The 19892-nt window shown below is 39.1% G+C and overlaps 1 protein-coding gene across 2 annotated transcripts in view; it reads right to left on the reverse strand.

Annotated features, from left to right (window-relative positions):
- The window catches only part of EEIG2 (EEIG family member 2), a 71902-nt gene that overhangs the window by 38461 nt on the left and 13549 nt on the right, over nt 1–19892 (reverse strand). For both annotated transcript variants that reach the window (XM_055584907.1, XM_055584908.1), the window contains exon 2: nt 121–241. In XM_055584907.1, coding sequence (XP_055440882.1) covers nt 121–241 — 121 coding nt within the window. The remainder of the gene's footprint in view (nt 1–120; nt 242–19892) is intronic.

Below are 19892 nucleotides of genomic sequence, written 5' to 3' on the forward strand. Positions count from 1 at the left end.
CAGGTATGAAGTGAAATTACATATAACAGTTCTAACAGTAAAGCAGAGCTAAAGTGAGTCAGTGACGATGGAACCAACCACGGTTTCTGAAAGGAGAGAAGGAACAGGCTGTTCTTATACCTTCCTCACAGAGACTCTGTAGATACAAGGGTCCAGGACACCCGTGGTGGCACTGGCGCTCATTTTGCACATAAATGAGAACTTCTTTCTCCAGTGAACACAGTTTGCTTGCACCACCTCCCTGAGAGGGGAAAAAAAAGAACCAGTTAATTAACTATGACAGTATGGATGACATGTTAAAACACACACACACACTATTTCATGCAAGTCCATAATGTAAATATTTGGAAACAGTGAAATATGAAAAAAACAAATTCCTAATTGTGTAATCTGAAAATCTTCAGAAAGTTTTAATTATTCACAGACAACTGAAAAATAGTGAATTTACTTATCAATTCAATCAATATAGAATGATGCTTCACCATTCGTTCAATACACAATACACATTTGTTTATATTAGATGTGATGAGTATGTGCTAGGTGATTAAAATATGAAGCTCAGAATAACTGTTTTTTAACCTGATTGGGCTTAGAGTTTAGTTAGTGTAAAAGACAGAAATATAAAAATACTTATTCTAAAACAGCTACTGTCACAGCTTTACTTCTATTCCAGTCACAAGAGCAACAGCAGATACCATTTATGGACAGTTCACCACATGTTATTTAATCTCACAACCACCCCAGGAGTAACAACCTCAGCAGCTGGCACTATCCTCACTTTATAGGTAAGGAAGTGAAGAAGAACTAAAGAGCCTCTTGATGAAAGTGAAAGAGGAGAGTGAAAAAGTTGGCTTAAAACTCAACATTCAGAAAATTAAGATCATGGCATTTGGTCCCATCACTTCATGGCAAATAGATGGGGAAACAGTGGAAACACTGACAGACTTTATTTTGGGGGGGGCACCAAAATCACTGCAGATGGTGACTGCAACCATGAAATTAAAAGATGCTTGCTCCTTGAAAGAAAAGCTATGACCAACTTATTAAAAAGCTATGACAGCTTATTAAAAAGCAAAGACATTAATTGGCCAACAAAGGTCCGTCTAGTCAAAGCTATGGTTTTTCCAGTGGTCATGCATGGATGTGAGAGTTGAATTATAAAGAAAGCTGAGCGCCGAAGAACTGATGCTTTTGAACTGTGGTGTTGGAGAAGACTCTTGAGAGTCCCTTGGACTGCAAGGAGATCCAACCAGTCCATCCTAAAGGAAATCAGTCCTGAATATTCATTGGAAGGACTGATGCTGAAGCTGAAGCTCCAGTACTTTGGCCACCTGATGCGAAGAGCTGACTCATTTGAAAAGACACTGATGCTGGGAAAGATTGAAGGCAGGAGGAGAAGGGGATAACAGAGGATGAGATGGTTGGATGGCATCACTGACTCAATAGATATGAGTTTGGGTAAGCTCTGGGAGTTGGTGATGACAGGGAGGCCTGGAGTGCTGCAGTCCATGGGGTTGCAAAGAGTCGGACACGACTGAGTGACTGAACTGAAATGTGCATAAGGAGAGATGTTAACTCTAGGTCATTTAGGTAGGAAGCAGCATCATTAGCATTCAAACCAGGCTCATTTAATTCGAAAATCCATGTGCCCATTTTTTTCACAACTCTGCCCTTTCAAGTTTCCAGGTCTCTCTGTACATGCTGTTCCCTGTACCATTCTCTTAGAAAGGAAGGATAATTAATCCTCTAACTTCAGAAGAAAAGAAAGGCAGTGGGCAAAAACAGAGCTGGAGAAAGCAGAAAGGAAAGGCAAGAGAGCTCAGGTTAAACGGTTTTTATTTTCTTAGGAAAATAATAATGAGGTGACTTCTATAGGATGATAGTAGCTGATGGGTGACTTGTTAGGCTGAGGATGGTGAATGTGACAGGGAGTCAACTTGTAGCTGCCTTAGTGAATAAAATGAATTTGTACTGGGACCAATCAATTTGGTTTTATAGATTTCTCTATCAATGCACAGACATCCAAAAACAAGAAGTGCAAAAACAAATATAATTTAAAAGCCAACTATGTGTTTGTGTGTGGTATGTGCATGTTATATATAAACAGAGATGAGGGGGTGTATTTTATCATAGGTTTAACTGTAGTAACTTTAGCTTTTTTTTGTTTGTCCATTAGGAAGCTTTAGCTGATTTAAGAAATTATGAAGAGAATGCATGTGTTCTTAGGGGAATTTCCCTAGAAATCCAGCAGGTGTGCAATTTATCTGTATAAATTTATCTACATACAGCACAGGCAGAATGAGAGTTGCTTGGCAAAGGATAGGTCTGAAGGTATTTGTCGGGCAACCTGAGGCATCCCCAGTAAGATGAGAAGTAGCTAACCTGTATACTCAAAAATAAGTGAATTTGAAAAATCAGTGAATAATGAGAATAACAAGCTTTCCTCTAAACATCTCTTAGCCTAAAGACTTGATCAAGGTATCAGCCATGGTCTCTGGAGCTTCCCCCTTAAGGTATACAGATAAACAAGTCCCAGTACTCCTGGACTCTTCAGGAATATTTTGAGCTTCAAGGCTTGGTAGTTCCTATCATTGAGACCACTGATGAATGATCAAGAACCATAAATAATATTAAAAAAACACCTGTTACTTTACTTTTCTGATAAAATTAAATAAAAACTTTTAATCAAGGATGGCAGTATGGGTACCTGTATTAGCTTCAGCTCTCTCCCCAAAACTTTCTAAATTAAAACAAAAAAATTTTAAGTCACCATCATACAAGGACAAAGAAAACCAGACAGGAGACAAGAAAAAAAAAAAATGGCAGTGACAGACAAGTAATCACTGATTAAGCAAATCAAAGTACACTGAACCTTAAGCTGGTAACATGGAAAGCCAAGGGCAAGAATTTAAACTTGATCTTGAAGTAGAGTGAAGGAAGGACAAAAGGCAGAGTCAATGAGCACCCTCCACATGCACAAAGCTTTTACTCAACTTTTAGTGCTCCAAGTTAAACATAAGCAGATACTTAAGGCAAGTCCCTTAATATGAAAGACAGAGATCAATAAATAGCAAAGAAAAAAAAACTCAAAACAAAAAACAACTTGAACAAAACAAAGTCTACACTGGAAGAAGAAAAGAATATCAGAGAGAAAGAAAGTACATCTACCATACAGGAATAGGATGCTGTTTTTAAAAAAGGAACATACAGGAAACTAACATGGTAACAGGATCACCCAGAGGAAATCTGTAAACTCCTAGAAACACACAAATCACCAAAACAACAAGAAGAAAACCTGAACAAACCAATACAAAATGAGATTGAGTCAGTAATCAAAAACCTCCCAACAACAACCAAAAAGCCCAGGACCAGCTAGCTTCAGGGGTAAATTCTACTAAACACTCAAAGAATAATACAAATCCTTCTTAAACTTTTCCCCAAAAAAACAGAAAAGAAGGAACACTTTGAAACTCATTTTATAAGCAGCATCATCCTGATACCAAAGCCAGATAAAACCACCACAAGAAAATAAAACTATGGACCAATATCTCTGATAAAGATAGATACAAAAATTCTCAATAAAAATACTGGCAAACTGAATTTAACAACATATTAAAAGGATCAACACATGCAAAATCAACATGATATATATACCACAGTAACAGAATCAAAGATAAAAACCACATGATCATCTCAGTTTAGTTCAGTTCAGTCACTCAGTTGTGTCCGACTCTTTGCAACCCTATTGTCTGCAGCATGCCAGGCTTCCCTGTCCATCACCAACTCCCAGAGCTTACTCAAACTCATGTCCATTGAGTCAGTGATGCCATCCAACCATCTCATCCTCTGTTATCCCCTTCTCCTCCTGCCTTCAATCTTTCCCAGCATCAGTGTCTTTTCAAATGAGTCAGCTCTTCGCATTAGGTGGCCAAAATACTGGAGCTTCAGCATCAGCATCAGTCCTTCCAATGAATATTCAGGACTGATTTCCTTTAGGATGGACTGGTTGGATCTCCTTGCAGTCCAAGGGACTCTCAAGAGTTTTCTCCAACACCACAGTTCAAAAGCATCAATTCTTCTGGGCTCAGCTTTCTTTAGAGTCCAACTCTCACATCCATACATGACCACTGGAAAAACCATAGCTTTGAGTAGACGGACCTTTGTTGGCCAAGTAATGTCTCTGCTTTAAGCTGTCAAGGTTGGTCATAGCTTTTCTTTCAAGGAGCAAGCATCTTTTAATTTCATGGTTGCAGTCACCATCTGCAGTGATTTTGGAGCCCCCCTTCAAAATAAAGTCTGTCAGTGTTTCCACTGTTTCCCCATATATTTGCCATGAAGTGATGAGACTGGATGCCATGATCTTAATTTTCTGAATGTTGAGTTTTAAGCCAACTTTTTCACTCTCCTCTTTCACTTTCATCAAGAGGCTCTTTAGTTCTTCTTCGCTTTCTGCCAAAGGGTGGTGTCATCTGCATATCTGAGGTTATTGATATTTCTCCCAGCAATCTTGATTCCAGCTTGTGCTTCATCCAGCCCAGCATTTCTCATGATGTACTCTGCATATAAGTTAAATAAGCAGGGCGACAATATACAGCCTTGACGTACTCCTTTCCCGATTTGGAACCAGTCTCTTGTTCCATGTTCAGTTCTAACTGTTGCTTCTTGACCTGCATACAGATTTCTCAGGAGGCAGGTCAGGTGGTCTGGGATTCCCATCTCTTGAAGAATTTTCCAGTTTGTTGTGATCCACACAGTCAAAGGCTTTGGCATAGTCAATAAAGCAGAAGTAGATGTTTTCCTGGAACTCTCTTGCTTTTTTGATGATCCAACAGATGTTGGCAATTTGATCTCTGGTTCCTCTGCCTTTTCTAAATCCAGTTTGAACATCTGGAAGTTCACAGTTCATGTATTGCTGAAGCCTGGCCTGGAGAATTTTGAGCATTACTTTGCTAGCATATGAGATGAGTGTAATGTGCAGTAGTTTGAACATTCTTTGGCATTGCCTTTCTTTGGGATTGGAATAAAATGATCATCTCAATAGATGCAGACAAAAGTATTTCACAAAATCCAACATCCATTCATGATAAAGACTCTTTTAACAAAATAGTTAGACGAGAAACTTACCTGAATACAGTAAGGACCATATATGAAAAGCCCATAGCTAATAGCATAATCAATGGGGAAAAACAGGAAATGTTTCCTGTTAAGTACAAGGCAAGAATGTTAACTTTCTAAGGATTAAGACACTACCCAGATGCATGAATATAACCTCCCAAGTGGCAGACTGACATATGAACTAGGACTCTGGGTCAGGTTCTCATGTGAGAGTAAGAAAGTCTAATAATGAGCCAAGAGACCAGGCTGGGATGAAATGGGCTATGGAAAGTGTACTCACCTATTAATTAACTCACAACAAGGCACAATAAAGAATCCTTATTGGAGGAGAAATCCAAAAACGAAGGCAGAGTAAGAACCGTATAATACTCTGCACAATATACTGCCAACCACAGTAAACACTCAATAAACATTTGTGGACAAAACAGATAATTGTCATTCATGGGCCACAAACGAACAGTCTCAATTACCAATTCCTGTCTATATTACTTCACAACTATTCCTAAATCAATCTCTTTCCTGTGTCTAGTCCCACTACCCTAATTTTGTCCCTCAACAATTCTTTGCTGAAATATGGCAACATTTTCCTAAATGGCCCCCACTCAAATCTACCTTCCTCATGTTACCACAGGAGAATGCACTGGCACCCCACTCCAGTACTCTTGCCTGGAAAATCCCATGGACGGAGGAGCCTGGTAGGCTGCAGCCCATGGGGTCGCTAAGAGTCGGACACGACTGAGCGACTTCACTTTCCCTTTTCCCTTTCATGCATTGGAGAAGGAAATGGCAACCCACTCCAGTGTTCTTGCCTGGAGAATCCCAGGGACAGGGGAGCCTGGTGGGCTGCCATCTACGGGGTTGCACAGAGTCGGACATGACTGAAGCGACTTAGCAGCAGCAGCATGTTACCACAGAGCTCCTTCTAAAATACAGAAGGTGACATCCTTCCTCTGTTTAAACTCTGTCACTGTTTCACCATTTCAGATTCAGCCCTACCTCCTTAACATGGAATCTCCATGATGAGACCCCTTAGGCTTACCGCTTGACCCTTTTGATCTCATACTGATTGTCATTCCCCGCTTACTTCACACTATTTCTCATTTCTTTGCCTTTGTTCATGATGTTTTCTTTACCTAGTCCACCATCTACTCTCCCTTTCAACTACCACATTCCCCAGTTTAATTCTAACTCACTTAGACTAGTCATTATCCCCTCCAGGAATCTTTCCCCAACTCAGCCTCTAGGTGAAAGCCTGGTGTCCTGTCTGACCTGGCCTGCCTTGGTCCCCTGAATACCTCAGCGTCCACCATTCTCTCTCCTGGAGCACTGCCACTCCATGCTCCAGGGGGGCAGAAAGTGGCTGAGTTGGCCTCCTCCATCATTCCATTCAGTCTTCATCCCCCAGGATGTGGTCCTAATTTCCTTTATCCTTGTTTTGTTTCTGGCAGATTCTCCAATAATTAATATATATTTGAAAGGAGTCAATATTGTAAATGAATTTTTAAAATTTATAAGCCTAAGGTACCCCTGACTATGCTCTTTCTTAATAGGATTTCAAATAGAATATATTAATTTAAATAATCTTTTAGATTTTATACTATACTGTCAAAATAATAGCCTTGGAGTTTCAAACAATTTCTCCAAACAAAAAAATTTTTGTGTGCCTTCAACAATTACTCAATTATTTTGTGTGATAATCTTTAATAAACACACACACAGCTGTCAGAAAATGGTCCAGACCACACAACAAAAAAAAGTAGCCAAGTTAGTAATGACAGTTTGTTATAGTGATGAGTTACCATGGAAACAAACTCAGACTACTTGACAACTGAGACAAAAGTCACATTAGTGAATGCTTTCCGCTATGTGATTCATTAACTTCCTATGAGTCTTATATAGTTGCTTAACCATTTTCAAGAAACAAAGCAACAGAATATGATTTGTGTTGATACTGTGGAAAATCAAGTATTTGTAAGATAAAATGATAAAGCTGCTGATTGCGAAATATGTAAACAAGGGACTTACTTAACATAAGATAAATGTTGCTATGGCCATTGTTTATGCTTCAAAAGAGTCAAAGAAAATCTAAAAAGTCTTAAACAAATACAAATAATATAAAATGAAATAAACATTATGGATCCATTTTTTATGACTACTTAGAACTGCATTACTTAATATTCTAAGAATTACTTGCACATGTGTACTCTAGGCACATACTAAAATTCTGCCATACTTTGGTATTGCAAAGCATTTTTAACTTGTTAAAAACAGTAGTAAAAAACGGTCATGAAGAATGCAAGCCTTCTGCCAGACAGCATTACCGCATGGACGTTAAAGGCTTACCTCCAGAGCCAGTCTGACTGGGTTCAAATCCTATGTGTTCTTCTTGCCAGTTATCACCCTGACACAATCCTTAAACTCTGCATTTCCATTTCCTCCTTTATGATGATTAACAGTACTTATACCTCATGGAAATTTTGGGAAACCAAGTGAACACTTGGTATTTGGAACAGTGCCTGATTTATATTGGACCTCAATAATAGATGTTAGAAATTGTTACTATTAAGGATATAAGTGGTTCAAGTCCACTTACATTTGCCTTCCAGAGACAGAGAAATAATGGTTAAATTTTATAGAGAATTTTCTTCCACAGTAATGGAGATTTCTATTTTGTAAAAGATACAGATTCCTGAAAAAATGAACTGAGGTAAAAACAGCATTTTGAGACTCCAAGGATAAATTAGGTCTATAAAGTTGTGACTTTAACATACAACACTAAGGATCAGTGAATGTCTCTTACCCCACAAGTATTTTTGGCTTGAGGAGCTGGGTGTACTGTACTATCATTCAGTGGAAAAAACTGAACACAAGATTTTTTTCTTCATTCATTCACTCAATTATACATTCATTCATTCTGCTAGTAGTGTTAGTGAGGGAAATGACAATCCAGTTTTGGATATCTTGAGACTGAGGAGCCTGAGAGTCCCTGTGATCATATAACTTAGCAGAAATATATATTTGTTCAGAAAACCAAAATATATTTCTCATATATAGTTGGTCTTCATCGACTGTTCCTGGCTTACAGCTCCCCAAACCCTTGTAATTTCCTTATTGTTGATAATAAAGGTGTCTTTTGCTATGTGAATGAAGTGACTTTTAGATCTTGCCCTAAGGTGGGGGCTGGTAGCCAGGAGAACCAACCGTGAGAATAGAGGATTGGAACTTTCAGTCCTACCCCATGATTTCTGTGGAGGGGAGAGAGGCTTTAAGGCTGAATCAACAGCCATAGACCAATGATTCAGACAATCTGGACTAAACAACGAAGGCTTCATAAAAACTCAAAAGGATAGTTTTCTGGTCCTTTTTCAAAGAGCTTCTACATCAGGGAACCAGAACACTTCCATATGCCACCATGCTCGAGTCTGGAACTCTGTGGAACACTGATATAGAAGATACAGAGAAGAAGGCTGCTGCTGCTGCTAAGTAGCTTCAGTCGTGTCTGACTCTGTGCGACCCCATAGACAGCAGCCCACCAGGCTCCCCCATCCCTGGGATTCTCCAGGCAAGAACACTCGAGTGGGTTGCCATTTCCTTCTCCAATGCAGGAAAGTGAAAAGGGAAAGTGAAGTCACTCAGTCGTGTCTGACTCTTAGCGAACCCATGGACTGCAGCCTACTAGGCTCCTCCGTCTGTGGGATTTTCCAGGCAAGAGTACTGGAGTGGGGTGCCATTGCCTTCTCCAAGGAGAAGAAGGGGGGACAGGCAAAGAAAACTCCAGTGTCAACAGAGAGAAACAAAGGAGATCATGTTATTACCAAAAGATTTTTAAGAAGGAAGAGTTCAACAAAATCAAATGTGACAGAGAGATCAGGTAAGATGAAGATGAAAAAGAAGCAACAATGAAGTCACTGATAATACTGTGCAGTTCAGTGAAGGTGCAGGTGAAGGCAGATGACTATGGGAAGTAGATACAGGGAACACAGACAATTGATTTCAAATATTTTAGTAATACAGTGGAAAAAATTGGGGTGGCAGCAAGGATTTCATTTTAACATGCTTAGTGTTATAGGACAGAACCAGTAAAGAGAAAAAGTTAGAGTTGAGAGGGTATGAAAGATGGTGCCAGAAAGTCAGAGGGGATGGGATTCAAACAATAGCTGGAGGGAGTGGCCCTGAATAGATGAGGCTCCTCCTGCATCATGAGGAGGGGCAGAGAAAGGACCAAGCTCTAATGCTGGCAAGTTTGTCAACAGATCACTGTTCACTGCCAGAACTGTTATAGAGAAAAAGTTCATGTAAGAAACAGTACTATTTGATATATAGTAGTCAAATGTTTGCCAAATACTTGCTTGTTAATAATCTGCTCTACATATTACAAAAAACTGAAGGCTCATGCAAGAAAGACTGCCATTCAGTGACCTGGCAGATGGCCTAATGAGAAATTTCATTTTTAAAAAAGTATGTAAAGTTATGTCCCATTTTTATAGTATGATAATTGACTAATAATTGTTTTTATGAGTAAAAAGTGTTTAAACTCAAAAATATGAATTGATGTTCATCTACAGAGACATGTATTCTTTAAGTTCCCTCACATAAACTCACAGGTCATTCTTTCTACATACTTTTGGATCATATTTTTAAACAATGAATACAATTAAAATAACATAAAAAAAGATGACTAGCACCCAGGTCACCTCTCAGTTTAACCTATAGTTTTCTTTCTTTTTTTAACTGAAGTATAGTTGATTTTCAATGTTGTGTTAGTTTCTGGTGTACAGCAAAGTGATTCAGTTATATATCTACTTTTTCATATTCTTTTCCATTATGGTTTTACATGCTATTGAATACAATTCACTGTGCTATACAATAGGAACTTGTTTATCCATTTCTAAATATAATAATTTGCATCTGCTAATCCAAATTTCCTAATCCACACCCTCCTCCCACCCCCAGCAACTACAGATCTATTCTCTAACATATACTTTTCTATTCATAACTTTTCAGCTTATTAGCCAGCCAAAGGAAAGCTGGATGGCATAATGGAAAGAGAAAAAGATAAAGTAGCAAGACCTTTTCTAATATAAACTATATTGACTTTGAACAAGTCATTTAACCTGCTGGGGCCTCAATTTTTTCACTGAGAAACAAGTGGTGACCTAGGTACTATGTAGAATGAAAATGAATATTTTTGACAAATATCTTATCATACATGAAAAATAGTTTATTTTTCTGTAACTACATAGCAGCATTTCTTTACTTTCTAGAAAGGACAGTACAGATGAAAATGGCACAATAAAAACATGAAATAATAGGGGAAAAAATCTTAATTTAAGGAAGGACCTATACTAAAAATTTAAGAATACATATAGTCTAGGAAATTTTAAAGAAAAGAAAACAACACAAAACTTCACAATTTTCATCAGGTAAAAGTCCTTTGAGATAGCGAAAATTAAAATCAAGTTATATACATAAGAATGAAAATATGTCCTCCACAACCCTTATAAACAAAGGGACAAGGGACTAACTACAGAATTCAGAAGCCGATGTGAACTACTGATTCTGTATTGAGCCAAAAATCTGTACTGTGTATGAAGGAAAAAGAAATATTTTGTCAGGCATTCAAGGACTAAACTAAAGAAAAAGCAAAAAACTATCACAGGTACCATTTCTGATTAAGACATGAAGAATTGCACAAGAAAGAAAAGAATTAAAAGTTGTATCTTCAAAATAAAAAAAAGGCCAGAAACCAATTAAGAGGTTACCTGTTCTCTAAAAAACATTTTACTTTGAACAAGAGGACTTTTTTTCCTCTTCCTGAATTGTCTAAAGGCATATGTGAAAATAACAGATACAGTTTCTTCAGTCACTTATTCAATTAGCCAGTTTCCAGATCAAGAAATGAATGGCTCCTTTTTGTCTGAAGACCAGAGGCCAAAATCTTCAACTATGCATTCATCCCTCCAAGGTCTACCTCTCAAACTTGCCTCCTCAAGTGTGCCTCTCAAACTTGACCCCCTCTGATCACCTTCATTAACTTCACCTAACTGAATTATACACTACTCCCTATCCAAGCTCTGTGTATGTATGCCTGCCTAATGCTGTTCTATTCCTTTAGGATGCCTGCCTAAATGCTTTCTATCCTTTTCCTATGATCCAACCTCATCCACATAATATAGGAAAGGGAACCAATTTTAGACTCAGAGGACCTAGGCTCAAGTCTAATTTCAACACTGAATGATGTTGCACAAATTACTTTCCTTTACATAAGTTTTCTCTTTTATGAAATGCTTTGATTTAAGCTAAACATATTAGTATAAATTATACCTATCTAGATATTTATATATTATATAAATTGGCAAACATGTTGCCTGAATCTATAAAATCTATAAAAATTTACAGTAAGGGGTAATTTATAAACACAAAGGACGCAGGCACATAGAGAGAAGCCATGTGAGAACACCGCAAGAAGGCAGGGATCTGCAAAATAGGACCAAACTTGACCACACCTTGATCTTGAACATCCAGCCTCCAGAACTGTGAGAATATAGATTTCTATTGTTTAAGTGACTCAAAAAACATAGTAATTTACACACACACACACACATATAGTTGTTGTTCTGTAGTCACTAAGTCGTGTCTAACTCTTGGTGGATTATAGCCCACCATGTTCCTCTGTACATGGGATTTTCCAGGCAAGAATACTGGAGTGGGTTACTATTTCCTTCTCCAGGGGATATTCCCAACTCAGCGATAGAACACGAGTCTCCTGCATCACTGGCTCTGAATCTGCAGGCAGATTCTTTACCGCTTTATATACATCTGTGTAAACTACAAAGTGTTAACAAATCAAGACTTCACTCAAAAACTTATTCTATGATGCATTTCCTGAGCCCTGGAAAAAATTATTCTCTTGTTCCTATAAACTCCTGGGACATTACATCCATGTTTGGAGCTGCCTTGCAAATCAAAGATACTGAGAGCAAGAGAAATAGGACTTTAACGAAGTGTTGCTGTGTGTTAAAAAAGTATGCTGATATTTTCATAAGTGTATTTATTGAAAGGAACTCTAAAGTATCAGAGGAGGTTTTCTGGTACAGTGATATTAAATAGCGAATTCCAAAGAACATGCATTGGCCATCAAAACCTATTTGGAGATATAGATGAGGAGAAAACTGCAGAATGTTTACATTCTTGAGATCCAGAGGGAAATAGGCCAGTGACTCAGCTGGTATGTGACAAAATGAAAAAAAAAGTGAAAGTGTTAAGTCACTCAGTCACGTCTGACTCTTTGTGACCCCAAGAACCGTAGCCCACCAGGCTCCTCTGTCCACTGAATTCTCCAGATAAAAATACTGGAGTGGGAGTGGGTAGCCATTCCCTTCTTGAAGGGATCTTCCCGACCCAGGGATTGAACCTGGGTCTCCTGCATCGCAGGCAGATCCTTTAACATCTGAGTCACCAGGAAAGCCCCTATGTGATGAAATAGTACAAAATAATATTAAAAATGGACTTTGAAGGCTCTACTCTGGCTATCTTGGTTATCCTTAATATACTGATACAATAATCAGGAAAAACTCATTCAAATGAAGTAAATTAAAATCAAAGGCACAGCAACACACTCTGGCTAACTCTACTTGAAGGGAGGTCTGGGGGATAGAGTGGGAGAGATCTGTGCAGCAATGAAAAAATGAGATTACAAGGAGGTTGCATATGAAAGAACTGTACTGAGAATACATGGTGGGCTATTTCTTGAGTGGCAGAGACCTGCTGCATTTCCTGATGACTCTGATCACAGCCAGTGTAAGCTTCATGTTTCTGCATCACATTGCGTCACTTGACATGTCTGACAACATTCCTCACATAGAAGGAAACCACAGTGGAGGCAGAGTAGCTGAATTAGAGAAACTGCCATAAATATTTTACACAGCCTCTCAATTGTCTTGTGTGCTGGTTTTTAAGGATTACCTTAGCAGATTCTTGACTTACTATCAGTTGGTACTAATTTACAGTTTCTCAAATTAGGAAGCAGCCAGTGCTAACTAACAATGTAGTTATTACTGAGTTCCTGGTTGCTTCAGGAAGCCTTACACTATACAATGAGAGAGTTTACAATTCTCAACTGCATATAATTACAAATTCATATTATCTACATTGTTAACAATGATTGCTTATTGTTCCATTAACAGAAATTATGAAGGTAATTTATAATTGCTTATAAAACATTCTTTACTGATTTAGCCTAGAAGCAAAATTTTAGAACCAATCCCTTTGTTAGAAAAGGACCATGAACAATCTTTTCTAACTACCTTCCTGGGGCTGTTATTTCTAAAACTGCTTCTTCCTTGTTCATAGTGTAAACAATAACATCCACAGGACAGACCAAGTAAGATATTTATTTGAACTGGAAGTCATTCCTCAACCATAAGGAATGACCAAAATGGGGCATGACCACCTTCATGACCAGATGGTACCCAGAGGTAAAAATAAAATAATACCTTTAGGGACTCTGAATTGGCCTCAAAAGATAACAGAAGATAAAATGTTAATAACTTTATGCTTAAAGCACCAGAGAATTCCCAGAAACTGCTATAGAAATGTGGCTGCAGTCTATGAACAAGGAAATATATAAAATTATAACTAGAAAGGAAATGTCACTAAATAAGTTCACTCGAAAGCGACGTGAATGATGACTCACTATGAAGAAATGAAGCAAACATGTAAAGTCCAAAATCAAAACTATGGGTAGTTTCTCACTTGATTAAGATAAAATAAATCTTGGATGTAAGCTAGTTTCTAAGCCACAATGCTTGGAGATAGAATTTGATTACTAAAAGCCCTAGAATTTCTTCCGAAACCAGTAAATAGGTTTCAGGACAGAAAAAAAATATTTTTCTTTAAGACAAAAGAAAGACTTTCAGTCTTGGGTTTGTTTTTAATATTTGTACCCCTATTGTCTTTTACATTATTCTTTTGCCCCAACCTATAGTGATTTTCAAATCTCTATCCTAAAAATAAAAACATAAAATTGTTTGTTCCTGTTTCCCCTCCTTTACCTAATTCCACTTTTTTCCTTTTCTTCATTAACAAACTTCGCAAAAAAAAAAAAATTACACTCACTGCTTCCAGGCCTTCACCACCTGCTCACTCCCTAATCCCTCAAAAGTGAAAGTGAAAGTTGCTCTTTGCCGCTCCACAGACTACAATTCATGGAATTCTCCAGGCCAGAATACTGGAGTGGGTAGCCTTTCTCTTCTCCAGGGGATCTTCCCAACCTAGGGATCGAACCCAGGTCTCCCGCATTGCAGGCAGATTCTTTACCAGCTGAGCCACAATGGAAGCCATGTAAGGGAAGTCACAAGGGAAGCCACAGGGAATCCCTTAAAACCTGGCATCTATTCCTATGACTCCAATAAAACTAGTCTCCCAAGTTTATCACTGGATTTGCTGTGCTTAGTCGCTCAGTCGTGTCCAACTTTTTGGAACCCGTGGACTGTAGCCTGCCAGGCTCCTCTGTCCATGGGATTCTCCAGGCAAGAATACTGGAGTGGGGTTGCCATGCCCTCCTCCAGGGGATCTTCCCAACTCAGGGATCGAACCCAGGTCTCCTGCATTGCAGTAGGATGCTTTACTGTCCAAGCCACCAGGGAAGCCCAAGAATATTGGAGTGGGGAGCCTATCCCTTATCCAGGGGATCTTCCTGACCCAGGAATTGAACTGGGGTCTCCTGCATTGCAGCTGGATTCTTTACCAGCTGAGCTACCAGGGAAGCACTGGATAGTCACATTTAAAAGAAGGCAATCAGACCACTATCTTACACCATACACAAAAATTAACTCTAATTGGATTAAACTGAATGTAAGACATGAAACCCTAAACGTTATTGAGGAAAACAGATGGTAAGCTCCTTGTCATTGGTCTTGCCCATGATTTTTTGATTTAACACCAAAAGCAAAACGAAATGAAAGCAAAACTAAGCAAATGGGACTACATCAAACTAAAAAACTTCTGCACAGCAAAGGGAACTATCAACAAAATGAAACGACAACCTCCTGAATGAAGAAAGAAAATATTTGCAAATCATATCTGGTAATGAATTGGTACCCCAAAAAAAAAAAAAAAAAAAAAAAAAAACCACACACACACAATCTGATTAAAACCAAACAATCCAATTAAAAAGTGGGCAGAGGATCTCAACAGACATTTTTCCGAAGACATCTAGGTTCATGAAAAAATGCTCAACATCACTAATCATAAGGGAACTACAAATCAAAACCAATGTTAGAATGCCTATCTGCCGGGAGCCAGCACAGGAGATCCCACCCATGACAAGGTCATGCGGAGACCTGACAGGCAAGGCGGATCAGGACTCAAGGGACTACCTGGACCTGCTCGAGCATCTACCCCGAAACCAAAATCTGTCTGTCTACTGTTTACTATCTTATGCTTTTCACTGACTCTTCTGATATTAACAGGGGGCTACCCCCGACCACCTTTCTCTGAAGAAAATCAACTTAGGGCTCTAGTTAATAAGTCTCCTGGGCTTGAAAGGAGATTTCAATTCAGACCCCTCTGTTGGCATTCCAGCTTGCTTGGCAGGTTTATCCATACTTTTGCAACTAATACACATGATTGTTCACAACATCCCAACCATAACCTTTGAGTGATGAAAAAGCTTTATTAGAATAATACTGCATTGTTGAGCCAATGTTTGCTACCATGTTTCCTTATCCCTTACCCAATGTGTGCCTGGGAGTGCATTAGTTAATATAGTTGGTATGCAAGAAAAACAAGCAGTAGCCTTGGCATTAGCAACATAAGACCCTTGAGTTAATAAGTTCTTTCTTTGTTGTAACCCACTGTACCTTTGCTCCATAAGAATGTAGCTTTGTTTCCTGAAGGGGACTGCAGATCGGAAAGATAAATGGAAAACAAGTTTTCTGGTTGACCAACCTTTATCAGGAAGGAGTCACAAAATGTTAATAGGCCACAGAGCCAGAAGATAATGTACATAACATAAGACCCTTGTTTATGAAAAGCTATACAAAAAATGTCCTGGTTTCGATAAAGGTAAAACTGATGTAATGAGCTGACTCTGCATGACTCTGCGTCTTTTACTTCTGGAAATGTGTAACTCAGGGTATAAAAGCCCCTTTTGAAAATAAAGCTGCGGATCCCACTTCACCAGAGCTCTGGTCTCTGTGTCTTTCTTTCTTTCTTTATCTTTTTTTTCAGGCTGATTCCCTTGAGCGCAGAGGCTCTCTGAGTTCACTTTTTTGTCCGGGGTTCTAAGACCCAATCGAGAAGGCGCTCTGCATCTTCGTTCCATCGAGAGGGTGCCTGAGGCCTCCGTGAACAGAGCAAGTCCTGTGTCAGGGGCTTTATTGGCTTTCTGTGTAAACCAAGGAATATCAGCCTTTTTCTTTCTTCTTTATTCTTTCTCCTTTATTTTCTTATCATTCAGCCCCGGACCATCAGGTTCCAGTCCATTATAAGATCCGTGCCATCTCTCTCGTGACGCCATTCATCCTGAGGGTACCCTTGGATCCTGCTGGGGCTGGACCCCGGCAGCTATCATCAAAAAGGACAAGAAATAACAAGTGTTGATGAGCGTGTGGAGAAAAGAGAACCCTTGTGCACTGCTGGTGAGAGTGTAAACTGGTACAACCACTATATAAAACAGTGAGGAGTTCTTAAAAAAATAAAAAACAGAACTACTATATGATCCAACAATTCCATTTCAGGGTATTTATCTAGGGAGGAGGGAAAAAAGGAAATACTAATTCTAAAAGATATCTGCATACACAGTCCCCTGTCATGTTCATTGTTGGATTATTTACAATGGACAAAATACAGAAACAACCTGTGTCCATCAATAAATTAATGGATAAAGAAAAATGTGAAACACACACACACACACAATGGAATATTAGTCAGCCAAAAATAAGATGGAAATATTGCCTTTTGACAGCATGGATGTACCCCAAGGGTATTATGCTAAGTTAAATAAGTCAGAGACATATGTTCAAATAGTATATGCTCTCACTGATATGTGGGTGGGTAAAATTGGTGAGGGGATCAAAATGTACAAACTTTCAGTTATAAAATAAATAAGTCATGAGGTCATAGTGACTACAATTAATAATACTGTATTGTATACTGGAAAGCTACTACGAGAGTAGGTCTTAAAAGTTCTCATCACAAGAAAAAAAGGTTTTCTGTAACTCTATGGTTTTTCCTGTGGTCATGTAGGGATGTGAGAGTTGGACTGTGAAGAAGGCTGAGCGCCAAAGAATTGATGCTTTTGAAGTGTGGTGTTGGAGAAGACTCTTGAGAGTCCCTTGGACTGCAAGGAGATCCAACCAGCCCATTCTGAAGGAGATCAGCCCTGGGATTTCTTTGGAAGGAATGATGCTAAAGCTGAAACTCCAGTACTTTGGCCACCTCATGCGAAGAGTTGACTCATTGGAAAAGACTGATGCTGGGAGGGATTGGGGGCAGGAGAAGGGGACGACAGAGGATGAGATGGCTGGATGGCATCACTGACTCGATGGACGTGAGTTTGGGTGAATTCCAGGAGTTGGTGATGGACAGGGAGGCCTGGTGTGCTGCAATTCATGGGGTCGCAAAGAGTCGGACACGACTGAGTGACTGAACTGAACTGACTGACACAATCTATGCCTGGCTGAATCTCAGAATGCAGAACTGCGGACAGAGAGGATAAGGAGAGCTGACTAATATAGGTTGGTCTTTGGCTGTGCAGACTCTGCATGGAACAGGAAAAACAAACCCAAATCTGACTCCATATTAGATCTGTTCCTTCTGCTTTAACGCGTGTGCTTTGTTGCCTGTGCTTAGTCATGCTGGCTCTGCACCTTTTGTAAAAAGAATGTTGCCTGTTACCTAAAATATACAGGATAGCCCATTCTCAGGTACTGATCTTTAAGAGTCCATTCACACAGAGATAAAAAGTTGCAGAACAGAGAATAAAATTTGTTTTGTCCTAGGTTTACAAAAATATTGCAACCCAACCTACCTGGACAGCTTCAAGAACAAAGGATTTCTATACCAGTTTGCAACAACTAACCATGCCCTTCCCTTACTGAACCTTTAGAAAGGCTTTGCTGAAACCTTTGGAGGAATTTGTGGTTTGGGGGCATAGGCCACCCACCCCCTTACATGGCCCTGCAATAAACCTTTTCCTGCTTTGAACTCAGAGTTTCAGTTTGGCCTCATTGTGCACAGGGCAAGCACTCCTAACCTCCATGCCCCATGTTGTTCAAGGGTTCACTGTACATAGTATTTTACAGAACAAACTTGTGTTGACATGTTTTCATTTCTCTTGGGGTACATTAGTGGAACTGTCAGATCATATGGTAACTGTTTAACATTTGAGGAATTACCAGTGTTTTTTAAAGCAGTTGCACTAGAAAATGCTTTCTTGATGAAGATTCAGTATTTTGTGTGTGTGTGTGTGTGTGCGCACGCATGCGCGTGCGTGCTGAGTCCCTTCAGTCGTGTCCAACTCTTTGCAACCCTGTGGACTGTAGCCCACCAGGTTCCTCAGTCCATGGGATTCTCCAGACAAGAATACTGGCATGGGTAGCTATTCCTTTCTCCAGGGGATTTTCGTAACCCGGGGATTGAACCTGTGTCTCCTGTATCTCCTGCACTGCAGGAGGATTCTTGACTGTGGAGCCACTGGGGAAGCTCCCAGTATTGATGTATCACTGTTAAAAACAGTTTTTGATAATAAACATAAGTCAAAATATTATTAAGAGTCAAAATGACATTTTCATCCCTTTCCCCCCACTCCTGTTGGTTAAATCCTACTGATCTTTCAAAGCTCAGCTCACATGCTACCTCTTCTAAGCAGTCTTCTCTACCTTCTCAGTAAGAATTAATAGCTCCCTTTTGCCTCTGAACTGCCATACAATTTTATTTACTGCTACTCTGGACTTTGTCATTTTGCTCTATATTGCATGTATCAGTATTTCCCACTAAACTTCACACTCCTGGATGGTAAAAATTATACTTTACCCCTATGTTTACAGTAATGATTATTATAAAGAATATATCATTTTAAATGATGAAAAGTGCTAACACAAAAGATGAAAGTAAGCATTATACATAGTATTTTACAGAAATTTTTTTCTTGTAAAATACTACGAGCAACAAGTAAGATATATCTTTAAGACTTACAAGCAAAAATAATGGCTTAAATAAGCAGAAATCCAAGTGGGGGGAAAAGAGGGACTTTCCTAAAACTGTTAGATAAAAATTACTACATAAGCCCAGGTCTGTATTTTGTTAAATCATATTAGTTTGTAGAATGGCTGAACATACTCATCAATGCTACTGCAGAAAATTCAGGGTGCAGTTTCCCTAAATTACGAATTTTTTAAAAGAGAAAACCTTCTTTTTAATACTTTCAATTTGAATGTGTGCTCAGTTGTTTCAGTTGCATCCAACTCTTGCAACCCCATGGACTGGAGCCCGCCAGGCTCCTCTGTCCATAGCATTATCCTGGCAAGAATACTGGAGTAGGTTGTCATTTCCTTCTCCACTATTTGAATATTTTTGTTGTTCAGTTGCCCAGTTGTGTCTAGCTCTTTGTGACCCCATGGACTGCAGCACACCAGGCCTTCCTGTCCCTCACCATCTCCCAAGGTTTGCCCAAGTTCATGTTCACTGCATCAGTGACGCTGTCCAGCCTTCTCATCCTCTGATGCCCTCAATCTTTCCCAGCATCAGAGACTTTTCCAATGTGTTGCCTGTTC

This window comes from Bubalus kerabau, chromosome 6 (assembly GCF_029407905.1).
Source record: "Bubalus kerabau isolate K-KA32 ecotype Philippines breed swamp buffalo chromosome 6, PCC_UOA_SB_1v2, whole genome shotgun sequence".
Lineage (NCBI taxonomy): Eukaryota > Metazoa > Chordata > Mammalia > Artiodactyla > Bovidae > Bubalus > Bubalus kerabau.